The sequence below is a fragment of the Tetrahymena thermophila genome (genome assembly GCF_000189635.1).
Source record: "Tetrahymena thermophila SB210 genomic scaffold scf_8254594, whole genome shotgun sequence".
Taxonomy (NCBI): Eukaryota; Ciliophora; class Oligohymenophorea; order Hymenostomatida; family Tetrahymenidae; genus Tetrahymena; species Tetrahymena thermophila.
Genome location: NW_002476365.1, coordinates 554,194 through 573,632, shown reverse-complemented (window position 1 = coordinate 573,632; position 19,439 = coordinate 554,194). Strand labels below are relative to the sequence as shown.

The window sequence follows — 19,439 nt, the reverse complement described above, 5'->3', positions numbered from 1 at the left end:
GTGAATCTAAAATAATATTTTCATCACAAATATTTAATAATAAATTGCTAGTAATTGAAATTATAAATATCATAAAAATTATCAATAATTTGAAATATAAAATGTAAATTAAAAATATTTTTAATTATTTCTAAAATTGATACTTACTTATGTTGTAATTATTTGTAATATGAAAAAATAATTCTTGGAAATCTATCATATATAAATCAAATTATAATTTAATTAAAATTAATTCAATTTTTAATTTTTAAATTATAAAAAAATAAATTTCAACATAAATTTATCAACTAAGTAGATAACACAAGAGCTTTAGCAAAAAGATAAAAACATCTTTACTTTTAAATTCATTTTTCATTTAAATTAAAATTCTTCTTAATAAGATTCTTCAAATGCATACGTTTCATATTCATCAGCTTTTGCTTGTATAACCGTCTCATGTACTTCATCATTTTATTATTCTTAAAATTATTATAGTTAAATTCAAAGATAAATTTTGTTAGAGCTAATCTGTATGTCATTTCTTCTTTATTTAAACATAATACGATAATCAAAAAGAAGTCTTAATTAAATTTTTGAAATTAAAATTTGTATTTCATTTAGCTTTAATATAAAATAAATATTTTTGCACTAATATCATAAAAAATATAAATCAAATAAAATGTTTATTTCTTTTTTTAATTATTCAATTAATCATAAAAATTAACTTAAAAATAAATTCTAAATTAAAAAATTCTTTTTTATTTATAATTTTAAATATTTTGTATTGAGATTTAATATAAAATAATTAATTTTTGTTCGAGTATCTTAAATTGCTTTAGAATCAAAAAATAAATAACACTATCAAAATTTAATAAATTAATTTTTAATTTATTAATTTAATTGAAAATATAAAACATATTTTAAATATTAAATTAAAGATCTAAAAAAATTTAGTGTTTAGTTTTAATATGAATAAATTAATTTTTGTACCAATACCTTAAAGTAGTTACAAGCAAATTAAACAAATTGTATTATAAAATTAATAAATAAACTTATTTTTTTTTAATTTATAAATTCTATTGATTCATTCTTTTTTTAATTTTGGAGGATTTTTATATCAATAAAGCTTTATGTTGCTTAAATTTTTTAATGCTTTAGCTCCATAATACTTAATAGAGTGTTGGTCATGAGCTCTTTAGCTGTGATAAAGTGCACTATTTTTTTATTTAATTATATGACATTTAAATTTAAGAAAAATATTAAATTTTACTTGAACTTTTTATTGGTTTCATCATATTAATTTTGTACTCCTGCTAATGGTGATGATGGGTATCCACTTTTTCTTAGATCTTATTGTTTCTAAGAACCATTTTAATCTGCATTTAAAATGTTATCATTTTTTATTTCTGAATTTAAGTTTTTAACTGATTATATTTTATTATTTCCTAACTTTCCTAAGTATTTAATATCAGCAAATGGGTCTCCTCTTCTTCCCTCATACTTGTATGGATTCATATAGTTACCAATAATATTATAGTTTCTTAATCCCCATTGACCATATTTGTAAAGTTGTGAGTGGCTATTTTATTATTTAGATACCAAACTTGCTTGCTCTTAATTTTACTAATTATTGTCTGCCATACTTTTCAAAAGTCTTGTTCCTTCTGCTGACTAGCTTCTCACTAAGTGGGAACGTAGAAAGTTATCTCTTTTAGATTGATAGAGAATCTTTTCTTTAGGTTGATCTTTATGTAATAAATTTGTTAGAAATAATAATATTTAAATTAAATTAATACCTATTCTGTTTGATTAAGCTGCATAGAGGCCATATTCACTATTGGTAGTAGCTTCATTTTAATTTGCATTTAGCAACAACCTAGCTCTAGAAGAAAGAACAGAACGTAATCTTATTAAATCTTAGCTAGGTGAAGCTGCTCCTTCATTTCTCAATTAAGTAAAGCTTTTTGTTAACTGATTGGTATTGCTAGCAGGTCTCCCTAATAACTAAGTATTTGATTAAGGTCTTGATTGTATCTTCTATTAAGAGCTAATTTTATTAAATTCAAAATTTTTATCTTCTTAAAGAGCCTTTTGAGAAACTGCATTATCTTAATTTGAAGCACTTTAAATTTATGGAATTTCCTATTGTACTTAATTTTCTTTATAAGTATATTAATTATTCTAATTCAGTCTATTAGAAAGAGGCAAAGTATTGTTTTCATTTATATAGCCTTACTTAGGTGATATAACATCTTATTACTAATTTTATTATTACTTAGGAGAGACAAATGAGCCAAATTCATAGGAAGATGTAGACTATCTATTTTCCACGCTAATTGGTCCACTAAGAACATGATCAGGACCAAAGTTGCGGTTTTGTTAAAATACAGGGGATTTGGAAGGCTATTCGTAATATTTATCTTTATTTTGTTAGATATACTTTTCAATGGCAAGATCTTTATTCTACCCTAAAGCATATGAAGATATAGATTCTCTTTGGTATTCTTTAGGAGTAGGTTCAAACGGTATGTAAGCATCAGGAGATCTGTTTGATTTCAAAACATTGTTTAATGCTTATAAAGACTAATAACCTTAAAGGGTTGACATTTTATCACCTATTTTATATTAATCAACTTTTTGGACTATACCTAAACCCTATTTACTTGATGATAGAATGTTTTAAGATTAGTTACCTATATTCACCATAGGTTTTGCGTAAGTAGATATCTGCTTGCTATTTTTATTTTTAATAAAAAAATCTAAATTAAAGCCATAAAACAATGTCTAAGTAATAATATTTAAATTTGTTATTTATTTTCGTTTTTAGAAATGATAGGTAGGTTATTTTTAATTTTCTAAAGTTTTTATTTATATTTTATAATAACTAAGACTTTAAATTAGTGCTGCATTAAATTTTATTTACTTTACATAGTCTGGGTGAGAGAAAATATTTTATTCTTTTAGTTAGCTAGGAGGTTCTATTCTCCTTCCTGGAATTCTTTGGCTTGTATTACTTAATTATTTTACTGTAGCTGAAGAGCCTTCTAAAGGATTACTGCTATCTTTCTTTAAACCAGTATAACTCTAAGAAATAAGATTAGATGATCTTTCATTAGGTTGTGTTTATGCATTCTAAATATTTTAAGCTAAATCTAGTTTTTATTGTGGTGACCTCAAGCTTTGCTATGTGTATAACTTTTGTGTGAGAGATTAGTATTAAGGATCTCTAAATATCATTCCTGAAGAATTAGGAATCGCTCTGTTTAAGGGCTAAACATTATCTCCCAAAATAGGACTTTTAATAATTGACCTGTTTAAATATTTATTTATAAATCATATTTATTCCGAATTTACTATTAAATAAGTTTGCTTTATTTATTTTCATAAGCTAAATTTTGTTATTTTTTTGCTGAAAATGTATTGGTTTTACTTTTGAGGATCATAGCTTAATATATTTTGGTATTAGTTTGCCTAGTAATTCCCCCAAACATGTCTATTGAATTTTTTTGGTTAAGCGCCTTTTGTGCATTCATAAAAATAAATTTAAAAACGTTTTTGGAATAGTTTCTTATTGGCTAATATTTTTTATAAATTAAAATACCCTCTATATCCTTAGTTGTAAGCATTCTATCTCCTCCAAAAAGACGCTAATGAGAATCTTAAATTGCATTACCAAAAATGTTGTTGTAGGTTAAACTATTTCCAAACATGTTGCTTTCTTTATTTGTTTATTTGTAGATATTTTTTGTTTACAAATGTAATTGATTTTTACACAATTTAATTTTATCAAAAATTGACAAATAAACCTAATTGATTGTATTTTAAGTTTTACTTTTTTATCTGAATATAATTCATTACTTAATCTTGATCATTTTAATTAATTTAGTCATAAAAATAAATTAGTAAATAAAAATTTCCCGCAAACCAGACAATTAAAAAAATAATTATATTTACAAGCTGGTTTTACTCACTCAAATTTTTTGTTTAATTTTTTTAATTTTAATGAATTTTTTATATTTATTTTTTAAAGTTTTAACATAAAAATAATCAATGAACGCTATATTCTTAGACTTAGAATATTTAAATTTAATTGGAAATTCATTTTATCTTAACTCTAATTAAACAAATATAAATTAATTTTCATCGTTTTGCTATAATTTTTGTGAGTAAACATTTTGGTGATCGAGTTATATATCAATTGATGATCTTAAATATTAAAGCAATCAATTAAAATTGATAATTAGTGGTTGATAATTCTAAATTGAAATTAAGCTTGTTAGCACCAAATATCACTGTGTGGAATTTTTAACTCTGTCCTTTTGTTACTTTGAGGATTACAAACATTTGCGTATATTTAACATTTAATTTTATAGTACAACATTTCTTTATAATTAAAGAGTAATTAACTTAAAATACTACGTCTCTACTATTACTAATTTATTTACAATTAACGCTGTTTGTACTTTATTATTTTTAGTTTATTATGAAATATATGCTATGAGCTTAAAATAACAATTCCTAGTAATTATTTCCATCACACAATCTCATATGTTTATTATAATAATAAGTCTATATCAAATATACTAAAAGCTAAGAAATCAACAATCAAATTATTAAAAGAACTATTGATCATATAAAATAAAAAGTTTCAAACATAGTCCAAGAAATAAAGCTATTAGTTAGGAAAGGATAATCTAGAAACTCAAAACTGCAGAAAAAGAAAAAGGATTAATTCTTCAAGAAAAGCTTATTTATAATATATAAAAATAGGGCAATCACAACTGTTTAGTTGCTTGAAATCAAAAATATATTCAATTAAAATAAATAAAATACTTTTCAAATAGAAAAGTAAAGTAAGATATGGGCGTTTGTCAAAGTAAATCAAGCAATCAAAAGGAATCAGGAAAGAACGTTTAAGATGAATATAAAATAGTTTGCTAACTTGTTAATAACTCTTATATTGTTCAGCGTTGGAGTAAAGTGAAGGAAGCAAGTCCTCGATAAATGAATTTATAAGAAGTATAATCTGGAGCTAACTAGGATGAAGTGAATACTCAAGAAGAAAACTCACAAAAGCAAGACAAAAAATATTTAATGAAATGCTATGTTAATCTGTCTCAGCAGTAAATAAATTTAATTAGGGAGGATATATAAGTTCATAAAAAGTTAGAAAGCCAAGGAGAGTTCTACATTAATAAAATCATAGATGTTTATCAGTGGAAAGATTCTTTAGCAATAATTTATGAATATCAAAATAGAATAGAAGATTTGAAAGTAGAAATTACATAAAATAAAAGAAAAATCATATCAAATGTTGTAGCTGCTTTTACCTTTTTGGATAAATAGAATGATACCTATCATGGAAATATTTGTTTAAACAATATTCTTATTAATAAGAATACTCTACAAGTCAAGATCACTGATTTTGCATTAAATAGATCGCTCTATTATCAAAATCTTGTAAACTCTCTAAATTAAATATTTAGAGCTCCAGAATACGAACCGGAAGTTAATAATTTAAAATTATAAGAATCTGGCATTCCTGATAAATTAGAAATGCCTACAGTTTTTGATGATTTCAAGAAGGCTGATACTTGGAGCATGGGTGTAGTACTAGGCTATTTAGCACTTGCTGATAATAAAGATTATGCTGAGGTATTTTTGAAGCATATTAAAGAAAAATAATTCAAAGATGCCTAGGCTTTGGTACTTATGCATGGAGAGGATTATGGAGTTTTCTTTTTTCGTTTATTAGAAATTATACCTAAAAACAGGTTATCCGTTGCAGCAGTAAATACTCTATTATGTAAGTTCAACCTTAAAGTAAATATTGAACAAATTACTTGAAAAACTCTAATAATTTGATGGTTAACTATAATAAAAGGCAGAAATCATTTAAATAACATGTTAGAAAGAGCTGGATTATCAAGAGTATCAAATAAGAAAATCATAAAAGGAAAATATTAGCAAGGTTCATATAGAATTGCAGTAGCATAATTTATAATAATTAGAATAACAATTTTAATTTTATTAATTTCATAATAATAGGTCGCTTTTATTAGGATAGTAACTTGGAGAGAAGTTGTTATCTCTCTTCCCAAAGCTGAATTTAGAAAATGTAACCTAAATTCATTTTAAAATCTAGTAAATTAACTATTTTATTCAATTGAGCTTATTATTTATATTGAATCTATCAAATTAGGAAAAACAACTTATGCAATTCAGGACTGGACTACTTTATTAAATTATTCGAAGAAGTGAGCTTCAACAATCTAAATATACTTGAGATAAATTTTGGGTAATAAAATAAATTAGAATAAAAACATTATTTATTAATAAAAATATTTTTGAAGCTTAAACAAATTGGAGGGGTAAGTAGCTGGTGAAAAAGCAAGACAAATGATAGAAAATATTAAAGCACCTTAGCTCACTTCATTCAGATTGTATTTTAGGTAAATAATTTATTTTAAAAAACAATGATAGCTCATGATAAAAAAAGTATCAACTCATTAGGTGATGAGGGTGCTTATTAAGTATTTGATGCTATGACTAAAATGCCACATCCTTATCTGAGTAAAATGGAGTTAGGACTTGGGTAATTTTTGTTCATTTCAATCTTTTGTTGCAAAATTAAAAAAAAAAATATTTAGCTAGAATTAATTAACTGACTAAGGAGTAATTAGGCTAGGATAACTGCTGAATTAATTAGATATGATGAAAATATCTGGAATTTGGATATACCTTGGGTATTTAAATTTTGTAAATAGTAAATAAATAATTAACAGCAATAAAATAATATAGAAAAAATAAATTGACATATAATGGTGTAGATGGCTTTTTATAAAATCTTTAATAAGTTGAGTAAAAAATCATTTCAGTGAGCGAATTCTAATTTTTGTAAATTATTTTTGGTAGCTTTTTTCTAATTAAATTGATTTATTTACATTTTATTTAAAAGAATGAATCTGTTAACAGCTGAGGAAATAAAATAGTTATAAGAAAAGTATTAATTTAACAGCTCTATAAGATTATTATTTTGACATTATTACCTATCTATAATAGTTAAATAAATTTTAAATTGAATAAAAATCTAAAACTAAAATTAATAAAAGCAATCATTTTTGTAAAAATTAACAATTAAACATACTAAAATAAATAACAATTTTATAATGAATTACTTATGTAAAGTTTATTAATACTTCATATATATTACTATGTATCAACCTAAATAATAGATAAATAACTATTTATAATAATCATCTTTAATATCTTAAATTACTAACAACAATTTTCTTTAATCAATCAGTTTTTAAATGAAAAGTATTTATTTATCTTCTCTCAATTTATCATAGTTATAGATATTTCTTATTCAAAATTTATTAATAATTTAGATAAATAACTATTTATTTATCAACCTACTTATTTAACAAAATAAGTAACTTGCTTAATAATTATTTTTAATCAATTATCTTAAATCCAAAAAAATTCTTATATTCCTTACAATAATTTTCATAAATTGAATTTTAAATGAATAAAATAAATCTTGTATTAATTTATGATAGCTAGCTAGATGAATTACTTATGAAAATTTAATTTATCTATCAACTTACATAAATAAATAAATAATTAACTAGGTAATATTTGTAATCAATTGTCTTTAAATTAATAAAAAATATATTTTGATTTAAGAATAATTTTCCTTAATTAAATTTTAAATGAAATATCTATCTATCTTTTTCAATTTATCTTAGTTAGAAGATTTATAGTTTTGATAAAAATCCTTTTTCTTATAATAAAAATAAATTATCTTAGATAAGAAATAAAAAATATGAAATGCAAAATATTTATTTATTTATATGTTAATTGATTGACCAACATCAAACAAACATCTAATTTGTGTTTATTCATTTTTAAATAACAAATAGCTGCATATCTATTTATTTATTGAAATTAAAAGAAGCATATTTTTTATTGTTAACAATTAATTATTTAATAAATTTCCACTGACAATTTATTTTTTTATATATATAAATACAACAACAAGTAAATAAACAAACAAAATCAAAAACACAAAAGATTTAAACTATTAGAAAAAGTAGCATAATCAACTTACAAATATGAGTTAAGAGAACCTCAATTAAGAAAATGATTTGAATAACGAATTCTCTTCTTCAGAATCTTACTTGGCCACTTTTGAAGCTGCTATTTAATAGCTTCAAAAAATTATTGAAAATCCTTAAAGCGGATAAAAAACTACTTTAAGCTAAAATCAACAGTAGTTACTTATTCTTTAAGAGAAATATGATAAAATAGAGCAATTAGTTTATGTTGAATAAGAATAGATAGAGTAGCTTATAGGTGCTCATATAGACTTGTAAAAGGAGCTGAATAGCGAATACTCTTAACATTAGAAGATTATTGCATAGGGTAAAAGGGAAATCCTTTAATTAACTTTAGCAAACAAACATGCTCTTTAAATTTAGAATGATGGACAAAGAGCTTTAGAATAAAATCGTTAAGAGGCAGAAAAAATAGTCTAGTACATCTAAAAATTGCAAAAGGATATTTAATCCTTGAATATTATTATGCAGGATAAGGAAAAGGAAGAAAAAATAATAGATGATGAGAACAATAAATTGTAGAGCTCAGTAAATATTTATCATTAATTTTATATAAAGGAGTATCTATAAAGCATAAAATTACCAAATTTAACTAAAATATTAAAATGATTTATCATTACTTAAATTAATTACTTAATAAATATGTAGATTGATGAATTTAGAAGAGATTAAAGCGAATAAAAGGATGGAATGGAGGACAAAAAGCATAAGCTTATATTGCTTGAAAAACAAATAAAATAAGTAAGAAAGGAGTAATTCGATATGCAAAAGAAGTAGGAAATTATGAAGAAGAGCGTCCAAGAAATAAAGCAAAAAATATCTTAATACCAATGTGATTAAGAAGTTGCTTTATCTGAATTAAAAAATGAAAAAAGAACATTATAAGTTAGTGAAAAGAAATTAGAAGAAATAAACAAGGGTTTGGAAAAGATTCAAAGTGAAATCAAATAGAGTGACTAGCATTTAGAACAAATTAGAGATTTAAATAAAAGTATGAAAACCAAGGTAGAATAAGTCTAAAATGCAGTCATGATATATTAATCCGAAGGACCTGATTCTGAGGAATTAAGAAACTTAGAAAGTCTTTTAGGATAGTATAATGAGTTGCTAGAAGAAAAGCAGAAAGTATTCCAAAGCAAGGAGTAAGAAAAAAATCTTTTGTAAGAGCACCTTTAACAAATGAGTAACTTTGCTCAATAGTATCTAGAGAAATAAAACCAGGCCAACTCTTAAAATGATAACCAAGTTTCAAATCTTACCAGCAAGCTAGATGCTACTTCTGAAATTAACAATTAGGTTATCAATTCTAATAATGTAAATAACAGTCAAACATTTGGTATGGAATGCATTCAAAGCCAATATGAACAAGAATAAGAATCCTCACTCAATACTCAGAATGCTAATATTCATACCTAGCATTAATCTAAGTAGTCTGCCTCTTCATCCAATTATTAAATATATTTAGATTAAGGTATGTAGAAGATAAACACAAGTACATCTAACCAGGATGATGGGTAATTTACATTACTTATTTCTGTTACACAAAAACACTTATTTCTGTTTGTTTTAAATTTCTTTTGCTAAATATTTTTTATTTATTTTACAAAAAAGAGGATTTATTTTTCAAAAAAAAAACAGATTTTTAATTTTACAAACTTTTAAAAGATGATATTATTTTATTTTGTTGTTAACATTTAATTATTAAATACAAATAAGAGTTAAAGAAGAAAAGTAGACAGCACAAAATTAGAGTTAAAACTAAAATCAATAAAATATTTAAGAAAAATAAATTTAAGTTCAAAATTAGCAGATTGATATCAATACTTAATTTTAATAATAGAATTTATAATAATAAAATCAAATTTTGTAGCAAATTTAAGTTAAAGAAAGCACAGAAAACGCTATTTTAGAGATTAACTAAGACTCATCTTAAAAGTAGTCAAGTTAAAGCAGCAATGAGCGTAATTAAGTTATAAATGAGTAACTTATTGGAAATAAAGTTTTTAATTAATCATTTGGTAATACTCTGTCTTCTAGTCTTTAAGAGAGTCCTGTTCAAGTAGAACGCTATTAAAATAATAGTAATCATCTTGATTCAGATTAGAAATAAATCTAATAAGAATTCAACTCTGGAACAATATCAATTGACCAACAAAAGCTTGAGTAGTTCATAGAAATACAAGAAAGAGAAGAAAGAAAGGAAAAGTAAAAGAGTGAAGCACACGAAGATGCTTAATCAAACAAAAATTCATCATAAAAAGCTTTATCTGAGACTAATTAGAAGCTAATGATTAAAATGGGTGTTCCTGGATTTGGAGGATATAAAGATATATTAAATTCACTTAAGAGTGGATTTTAGTAAAATTAATAATAAGAATGACAATCATTGTTTATATGACATAATTTGAACTTAATTTAAATTTTACTATCTTCATTAAATTAATTTAATAGTTAATTTATAAATGTTATTTTTTTAAATGTATATTTCATATTAGACAACTCAATTTATTTACAATCAATATATTTATTTATTTATTCATCCTTTCTTATCATTTATTTATTTCTAAATTAGTCTTCATTTAAAGCTACTATAAAAATTCATTATTTCATGTTTATTTTTTATTACTATTTTTTAATTTTTAAATTGTGTAAAAATAAATTTTTGTCAATATTTTTTAATTTTATGATTAATTTTAATATGATTAAATAATTTACAATCATTTATTTGCAAATTGATTTGATGTAATTAAAATCAACACTTATCAGGTCCTTTATTAGCTATTATTAATTTAAAATATAATTAAAATTTTAAATTATTTATTTATAAATTTCAATTTTATTAAATTAGATTAATTAAATATTTATTTCAAAATTATTTACTTGATCACTCAACTAAATTAATTAGCTTAAAAATATTAATATTGTTTTATGTTAACTAAAAAATGACTTTTAGAATGAAATAATATTAATAAGTATTTATTAAATACTACTTAATAATGAATTATTTTTGTTATCTATAACTAAAATAAACTTTAATTTCACATTAGAACTCAAAAATAATGTAAAACACTAAAAAATATCATAACAAATTCATATTAATAATAGCGTTGAAATGAATAATGTTAGCATAGTACCATTTTATCAATAACACAATAAAAGTACTTCTAATATTTGTTTTTTTATTCTTTTCCTATAAAATTCTATTTAATTTTTACTTTTTATAAAAATTTCATACTTTTTGTAAGCTATTATAAAAGTTACTAATCCCTCGATTATTTGTTATTTGTTTGGCGAAGAATTTATTGATATATAATTTTGTTTATGGTTTATTTTATTTTATTTTTTTTTATAAGCAAAATTTATAACATCTAAAATTTGCAATAAAATGAATATCCTTTTGATTTAAACAAGTTAAAAGATTTTAAAGGTAATTGAATTGGACGAAATAAATTTAAGAAATAAAAATTATATGATGCTTTGGAAAAAATGGAGCATATGAGCTTCTTATAATAGATATGCAAAGATTATTTCCACAAATTATTTTTGTTGTAATCTAATTAATAGGTTGCAAAGATTTTATAAGATTAACCTGATTTATTTATACTTCTTTGTAGGATATTGAATTGAATAAATCATTTGTGCTTTTATTTTTTAACAAGTTTTGACGTTTATAAAAAAGGTAAACATTTTTAAGATATTTATAATTAATTAATAGTTTAATTAAATAGAACTTTACTAAATATTAAAAAAAAATCTAACAAGCAAATGTCAGATAAGGTATATGTTAACATCTTCGAATTCGAAGATGAGGCCAAGAAGAACTTGACAAACAATTCTTACACTTATTATAGATCTGGTGCAAATGGTGAACACACATTAAGAGATAACATTGATGCTTATGCCAGAATTAAGATGAACCCATACGTATGTGCAGGCTTAAAAGATATTGATTTGAGTACCACCGTCCTTGGTTAAAAGTTAAATATTCCTATTGGTATTGCTCCTACTGCCATGCATAGAATGGCTACTCCTAGAGGTGAATTAACTACTGTTACTGCAGCTAAGAAAGTTGGTACTATCTATACTTTAAGCAGCTTAGCAACCACTAACATGGAAGATGTAGCTAAAGAATAACCTGATGCTCTTCGTTGGTTCCAATTATATATCGCAAAAGATAGAAAAATTACTGAAGTCATGGTAAGAGAAGCTGAAAGACTTGGATATAGAGCTATTGCTGTCACTGTTGATGCTCCTTACTTAGGTAAATTGAGATTTTATCAATTAATTTGAATAATTTTTGTAATACGACTAATCTCTACAGAGGTTGGCTTAAAGTAGAATCTAATTTTTGTTAGCATAAATGAAAAAATATAGCCAAATTACTTTCTTTTAAAGTTTATTTTATTAGATAACACTAATTTACTATATTAGGCATCAGAGAAGGTGATGAAAGAAACAAATTCACTCTTCCTTCCCACTTAAAACTCGAAATATTAGAAAGCTTCAAAAAAGAATTTGCAGTCAAAGGCAAAGGAGGCAGTGGACTCTTTGAAATGTTTAAAGATCAAATTGACCCTGCTATGAGCTGGGAAGATATCAAGTGGTTGAAGTCCTTCACAAAATTACCCGTTATTTTAAAGGGTATCCAAAATGGCGAAGACGCCCTTAGAGCTGCTCAACTTGGTGTTCATATTTGGGTTACAAGTAAATATTTTTGATTTAATTTGTAAGTTTCAACACATCTCTCTTATCTCATTCCGTCATTCAATCAAAAATAAATTAAACAAGCAAATCTTTTTACGTCATCTATTACAAATTTAATTTAAAATGTGTTGAATTTCTGTTGTCTAAACTAAAGCTTAAGCAAAAGTTTTTATTTAAAAGCCTCATTCTAAAAAATAAAATTTTTAAAATTTAATAGATCACGGTGGTAGATAATTGGACACAGTTAGAAGCACAATTGATATGCTACCTGAAGTTATGCATGCTATTAAGGATTACAGAAACACTGTTGAAGTTTATGTTGATGGAGGTATCAGAAGAGGAACCGATGTTTTAAAGTGTCTCGCTTTAGGAGCTAAGTGTGTTTTTATAGGAAGACCTCTATTATTCTCTTTAGCAGCTGAAGGAGAATAGGGAGTCTTAAAGATGTTCTAACTCTTTGAAAAAGAAATGAAAGTAGCTATGATGCTTCTTGGAGCAGGTAAAATTTCCGATCTTGGCCTTAAGCATCTTGTTAAAGCCACTATCCCTGTTTCAAATCTTTGAAAAAGAAAATTAGAGTCCTTTGTTATTAATTGTATGCAAAATTTTCGATATATTTGTGTGTGTGTATTTTTTTGTTTATAGATTCTAATTTTTGATAAATTGCATCAAATAACCAAAAGATTTTCTTTATCAAACAAATTCTCTAATGAATGACATCAAATAAAGATAAAATATCAAAATTAAATTTTTTCTATTTTTTTTATTTTAAAAACGTAAATTAATTAAAATTTAATAAGTCAATTAATCAATCACTCGACCTTAAATCAAGTATATTCATCATAATTTTTGATAATAAATTTTTGTCTAAAAAAATTAAAAGAGGTAAATAAATAAATAATTAGTGCCTGTTTGATTCTTGAATATTTGAATTTATATTCTACTTTTAAAGATTTATTAAAATATAAAAAATATATTTTAAACAACAACATAGAATCTTAATATGAAATGGTCTTAAAAGTTTAAAATATTTTTTAAAAATATTTCTTGGCAAAAAAATTTTATGTTAATTTACTTATGAATTTTTTACAAAAAAAACATTGTGTCAATTATTTTAATTATGATGAATCATTTAATATTTGAAAAATGCTTAATATTCTTTTTTAATTACAAAATTCTAAAAATTTAAATTTAAAAGTTAAATACAGCCAATTTTTAAATAAATTAATTAATTTTTCATTTTATTCAATTTTAGATTTTAAAAAATATTTTAAAAAATGTTTTTAGCATTTAATTTAATTTTAATAAAATTTCACAAACTTCTGTTCAGTTAGGAAATCAAATAGAAAAATAAATGGAAATAGAAGAATAGCAAAGTTATTAAAATCTGCCAACTAGATATCTAGGCACTTCTTGAAAAGAATTTTAGTTTGCGATTTGAGTAGAAATAATTAGAGCAGAAAGAAATGTATCAATAAAGGTTAATAATAAAATCTTTCTATTAGGTATATATATTTTAGACCTTATTTAGAATTAATTAAATGAATAAGCAGAGTTAAAAAATATACATTAATCTATAGTAATATATTTAAAAAGATAATTAATTAGGTATAACCTAGAGGAAAACTAAAAAAGGGTATAAAGATTTAGCTTAGTAAATAGCATTCTGGAACTTCAAATATTAGATCCTAGTTTTATTCAAAAAATAAGTAGTCCTTTCTTAATACAATTATATCATAACCCCATAACGTGACGCAGATAAGTTAAAATTTGAAAAAAAATGTTGAATTCAGATACCAATAGATTAAAATACATATTGTAGCTCTAAAAAAACCCAAAGAATATTAGAAACATATCTATCGTCGCTCACGTTGATCATGGTAAATCTTTATATTAAAATTTACTTCGTTTTTCAATAGTAGCTCAACAATTCATCAATTTAGGTTCTTAAAATTATTAATTTTACTTCATTTTTCAAATAGGGAAAACTACATTGTCAGATTCTCTAATTTCATCTAACAATATCTTCTCCAAGCAATTAGTAGGAGAGCTGCATTATTTAGACTCAAGAGAAGATGAATAGTAAAGAGGTATTACAATGAAATCATCAGCAATTTCTCTTATCTATAGATAGCAAGTAATATTTTTACAATTTTTTCATTCATTTTTCAAGTTATAAATAAATTAACTTAAATTAAAATTATCATCAAATTATTTAGCAAGAAGATTTCTTAATTAATTTGATTGATTCACCAGGTCACGTAGAATTTTCTTCTGAAGTCAGTAGTGCTTTGAGATTAACTGATGGAGCACTAGTAGTAGTTGATGCTTTGGAAGGTGTGTCTGCATAAACCTATACAGTATTAAAATAGTGCTATGATGAAAAGGTTAAATCTGTTCTGGTCTTAAATAAAATTGACAAGTAAATATTGTTTGATTTTTGATTTCTACTGAATTACTTCTTTAGATAAGTTTAATATAGTTATTACTTAGAGCAATTTATCAGTAGAAGATCAATTTATTTCAGTTTTTAGACATATTTTTAAATTATAAATTCAAATATTTTAGGTTAAAATATGAGTTGTACCAGACTCCTGAAGAAACATATTAGCATTTATAAATGATTATTGAATAAGTTAATGCCGTTATTAGTTCTTTCATTAACTAAGAAAAAGAAAAGGCTCTTACAGTTGCTCTAGAAAATTAAAAAAGCAATGACATAGACTCAACTAAAATTGAAGGAAATGATGATGATTTCTACAAAGAAGCAGAAGCAGCTTATTTCTCACCCGAAAAAGGTAACATCGTGTTTTGTTCTGCTCTTGATTGTTGGTCATTTAGACTTTCTGATTTTGCTGAAATTTTCGCAGAAAAGCTTGAATTACCTAAAAAAGTAAGTTGCCTTTTAAATATTGCCATAAATTTATTTAATTTATTAAAATTACTTAGCTGTTAAATAAGGTGCTTTGGGGTGAATATTACTACAACCCTAAAACTAAAAAAGTAACAAGAAACCCTCCAAACGATAAGGCCAGACCTCTTTTTGAGAGCTTTATTATTAAAAACATTTGGGCACTTTATGATTTAGTCCTTAACTAAGAAACTGATAAGATTAGTAAATTCTGTTAAACTTTTAAGCTCAAGGATTTAACTGACTCCATGAAAACCAACATGTCTAAAGACATCAAAGAAAAAAAGAAATGTGTTTCTTATCTTATGAGTTAATGGTTACCATTAGACAGGGCTATTCTTGCTTGTGCAGTAGAGTGGTTGCCTTCACCTATTTAAGGTCAAAAAGATAGACTTAAAGTTATCTCTAAAAAATTGGCATCATAAAAGTATAACAAAATTTTTATTTTAGAGATTTTATAATATTTAAAAATAATTAATTTATTAGAGAAATGAAGAACTGTTAAGAATATGCTTTGATGAGAAAGGCTATAGAAGAATGTGATAACTCAGAAGAAGCGCCCGTTGTTGCTTTTATTTGCAAAATGGTTGCTGTCAACAAGGCTCATTTTAATGAAAGAAATTTGCTTTCTTTGTAGGAAATGTCTAATGATCCATAAACTCGTTATATGGGTTTTGCCAGATTATATAGTGGCTTATTGAGAAGAGGAAAGACTATTTATATTATTGGTCCTAAAGCTCACCAAAACAAGGAAGGTTCTTAAAATACTTAACAAAATAGCATATTCCCTTTCACTGTTGAGAGATTATACACTATGATGGGACCTAATTAAGAAGGTGTCAAGGAAGTTTTTGCTGGAAACGTTTTTTCAATCGGAGGTTTGGATGATCTTGTTTTTAAATCAGCCACTGTTTCCAGTTTTGATTGCTGTCCCTCTTTAACTCCTATAAATGTATTTATTTTTAATTTGGTATTTAAATAAAAATAAATTTTTTATAAAAAAAAAACAGCTTGGTGCTAAAGGTATCCTTAAGGTAGCATTGACTACTCATAATTTAGATGAAAATTCACTCTTAATCGAAGGTTTAAAGAAATTAAACAAGAGTGATCCTTCAGTAGAAGTTTTCACAGAAAGTAATGGTAATATTATACTTTCTACATGTGGTTAGGTACATATGGAAAGATGCATTAATGACCTTGAAAAAACTATGGCTAAAATTAAAATTAAAGTAAATTTTTTCTTTAAAAATCATTTAAATAAGTTATTAATACATTTTAATGTAAATAGGTTTCAGATCCTATCATTTCATTTAAGGAGACAGTAATAAGCAAGAACTTAAAGAATAAGAGAGAAGCAAAGAATGAATATTAAAAAGAAAGTGAAGATGAATAAGAAGAAGATTTTGAAACTTTGTAGAGATTGGCTAAAGAAAAATTCTAAAAAGAATGTGAAGATGTTGAAATTGTTGATATTTAAAATGAAAAAGATGAAGATATTAGGTAGATTTTTGAAATAACAAATTGAATACTAATTTTTTATTTTTATTAGATATGGTCTGCTTGACGAAGAAAAAGAGAAGGACAAATTTAAATATAAAGTCGAAAAATTAATAAAAAAGAAAGACTTAACCAATAAAGGTAAAGCTCTTGCTATGTTAAGTAGAGTGAACATATTAGATATCATAAATAAAAAGAATTACATTTGTTAGTTGATTCCTAACGGTAAAATTATGTTGAAAGTTAGATGCATAGGCATGAAGTTTGAGTTAGCTGAATGGCTTGAGAAAAACTCTAAAAAAATGTATAAATTCTTCTTTGATATGAGCAAGAAAAGAGAGCCTGTAAAATTTTAAAATTAATTAAATGAAAATTTATTTTAATAAATACATTTTATTTATGATAGTAAGAAATACTTGATTTCTTAAAAGATTTTGAAGATTAAGTGAATGAAATAGTAAATGAAAAGAAATTAAAAGATCTGATTATGAACAATCTTGTCTCCTTTGGTCCTAACAGATATGGCCCTAACATGCTCATAATGAATCACATACAAAAGGAAGAGTCTCTCCTTGAAAAACTGAGAAAGAAAGCTACCTAAGCATGTATTGAAGAGTAAAACAATCAAAACGGAGAGAATGGATAGTAGAATGGTGAAATTGGAGGAGACAATCAATAAAAAGATGAAAAAATCTCAAGCATTAATAAAAAGCTTAATACTTTTAAGACGTAACTTTCAATTTTGAAATTAAATTAATGTGCAAATTATACTTTTGAATAAATAGATGGTCAACAATAGAATAATTATACAAAGTTACTCCTGAAGAAATATAAAACTCAATAGTTTATGGTTTTGACACTGCTGTTTCAGCTGGTCCACTTTGTATGGAATAAATGATGGGTGTTATATATATCCTTGAAGAAATTTAAGTGATGGACGATGAAAAAAAAGAAAACGAAAACTCTTCACCTGAAAAAGAAAGAAAAGAAGAAAACCAAATTGCTTCTGAGAGAACTTTAGATGAAAAAGAAGAAATAGCTTCTGATTCTACAAGTAATTATCAATTTCCTTCAAATACACTAAATTTAAATTTTTTATTTAATTTGAATAGGTAATGCAGCTCACAAAATGCTTAATTAGCCTTTTGGACCCTTAAACGGATAAGTTATATCAACAATGAAAGACTGCTGTTTTGAATGTTTCTTAGGGGCATAACCTCGTATTGTTGAAGGTATGTATATGTGTTATGTACAAACACATTAGGAAAATTATGGCAAATCATTCGAAGTGCTAAATAAAAAGAGAGCCAAAATCTTGGAAGAAGAGTTATAAGAAAGTAGTAATATTTTCCTAATTAAAGCTCATCTTCCTATCTCAGAGTCATTTGATTTTTACAATCTAATGTAAGATAACACCTCCGGTAGAATAAATTCTTAGCTTATTTTTGATACCTGGAAAATCCTCGAAATAGATCCTTTCTACGTCCCTCAAACTCAAGAAGAAATTGAAGAACACGGAGCAACAGTTAATGTACCTAATTTTGCTAAGGATCTAATTGAAAAAATCAGAAAGAGAAAGGTAACATTAATTTTTTTCCATAATAATATATAATTAATATATTTATTTATCAAAATAGGGTTTATCTACTGAAGAAAAAGTAGTTGTTGCAGCAGAAAAGCAAAGAAACCTTTCCAAAAAGAAATGAGAAATCTCAAATTTTAAAAAATCAACAAAACTTACTTTAATAATACCTTATTCATATAGATTAATATTATGTTATGTAAAATTTGTAATATTCTATGTTAATTTTTAGAATTGATCTAATCTCCCTACTTTATGCCTAGATTCTAATAAATTAATTAAATAAAAATTACCCATAAATATAAATTGTAAAAACAGAATTATGATTACTTTACCACCCTACTTAAAATAAATTTAGTTATATTCTTTTAAATCTATGTTTTGATTAGAATTTTATTTTATTATAAAAGCGCTTTTCCTTTATTTATGTTAAATAGATTATTATTAATTTTTTACTAATTAAAAAATGGAATTGATTTAAATGAGAAATATTTGCTATTAAAATTTATGGTAATATTATTAATTAATGAAAGAGAGAAAAAAATATATATATAGTATCCTAAGGTACTGCCTTTTTCAAGTCTATACACTGAAACTTTAGATTTAAGGTTTTTATGACCATAGAAGTATTGTTGACCCATATACA

At 24.2% G+C, this 19,439-nt stretch overlaps 5 protein-coding genes across 5 annotated transcripts; 4 read left to right on the top strand and 1 right to left on the bottom strand. All coding sequences in view use genetic code 6, as the record gives it.

The window, feature by feature from the left end:
• Positions 1-1,096: 1,096 nt before the first annotated feature.
• TTHERM_00290700 (hypothetical protein) lies at positions 1,097-3,815 on the bottom strand (the record flags this gene model as incomplete). Its single annotated transcript, XM_001018687.3, has 6 exons — positions 3,581-3,815; positions 3,410-3,497; positions 2,903-3,289; positions 1,776-2,713; positions 1,250-1,724; positions 1,097-1,193 (listed from the first exon to the last, which is right to left on the bottom strand). Exons 1-6 carry the CDS (start codon positions 3,687-3,689, stop codon positions 1,097-1,099), a joined length of 2,094 nt encoding a protein of 697 aa, XP_001018687.3. The 5' UTR covers positions 3,690-3,815.
• A 1,024-nt stretch (positions 3,816-4,839) lies between these two features.
• Positions 4,840-7,019, top strand: TTHERM_00290690 (kinase domain protein; the record flags this gene model as incomplete). The annotated part of the gene is made up of 9 exons (XM_001018686.2): positions 4,840-5,802; positions 5,864-5,967; positions 6,028-6,123; positions 6,182-6,277; positions 6,333-6,431; positions 6,479-6,574; positions 6,630-6,725; positions 6,781-6,876; positions 6,938-7,019. The coding sequence occupies 9 exons, from the start codon at positions 4,840-4,842 to the stop codon at positions 7,017-7,019; spliced, it is 1,728 nt and encodes a 575-aa protein (XP_001018686.2).
• Positions 7,020-7,946: 927 nt separating this feature from the next.
• TTHERM_00290680 (hypothetical protein) lies at positions 7,947-10,479 on the top strand (the record flags this gene model as incomplete). Its single annotated transcript, XM_001018685.2, has 3 exons — positions 7,947-8,627; positions 8,748-9,613; positions 9,816-10,479. The coding sequence occupies exons 1-3, from the start codon at positions 8,097-8,099 to the stop codon at positions 10,477-10,479; spliced, it is 2,061 nt and encodes a 686-aa protein (XP_001018685.1). The 5' UTR covers positions 7,947-8,096.
• A 1,385-nt stretch (positions 10,480-11,864) lies between these two features.
• On the top strand, positions 11,865-13,367 carry TTHERM_00290670 (FMN-dependent dehydrogenase; the record flags this gene model as incomplete). The annotated part of the gene is made up of 3 exons (XM_001018684.1): positions 11,865-12,360; positions 12,531-12,803; positions 13,021-13,367. 3 exons carry the CDS (start codon positions 11,865-11,867, stop codon positions 13,365-13,367), a joined length of 1,116 nt encoding a protein of 371 aa, XP_001018684.1.
• A 1,216-nt stretch (positions 13,368-14,583) lies between these two features.
• TTHERM_00290660 (elongation factor Tu GTP-binding domain protein) lies at positions 14,584-18,917 on the top strand (the record flags this gene model as incomplete). Its single annotated transcript, XM_001018683.3, has 13 exons — positions 14,584-14,683; positions 14,786-14,940; positions 15,023-15,225; positions 15,372-15,696; positions 15,753-16,141; positions 16,201-16,666; positions 16,725-16,943; positions 17,003-17,214; positions 17,264-17,555; positions 17,618-17,940; positions 17,997-18,265; positions 18,324-18,790; positions 18,849-18,917. 13 exons carry the CDS (start codon positions 14,584-14,586, stop codon positions 18,915-18,917), a joined length of 3,489 nt encoding a protein of 1,162 aa, XP_001018683.2.
• Between the last annotated feature and the right edge of the window lie 522 nt (positions 18,918-19,439).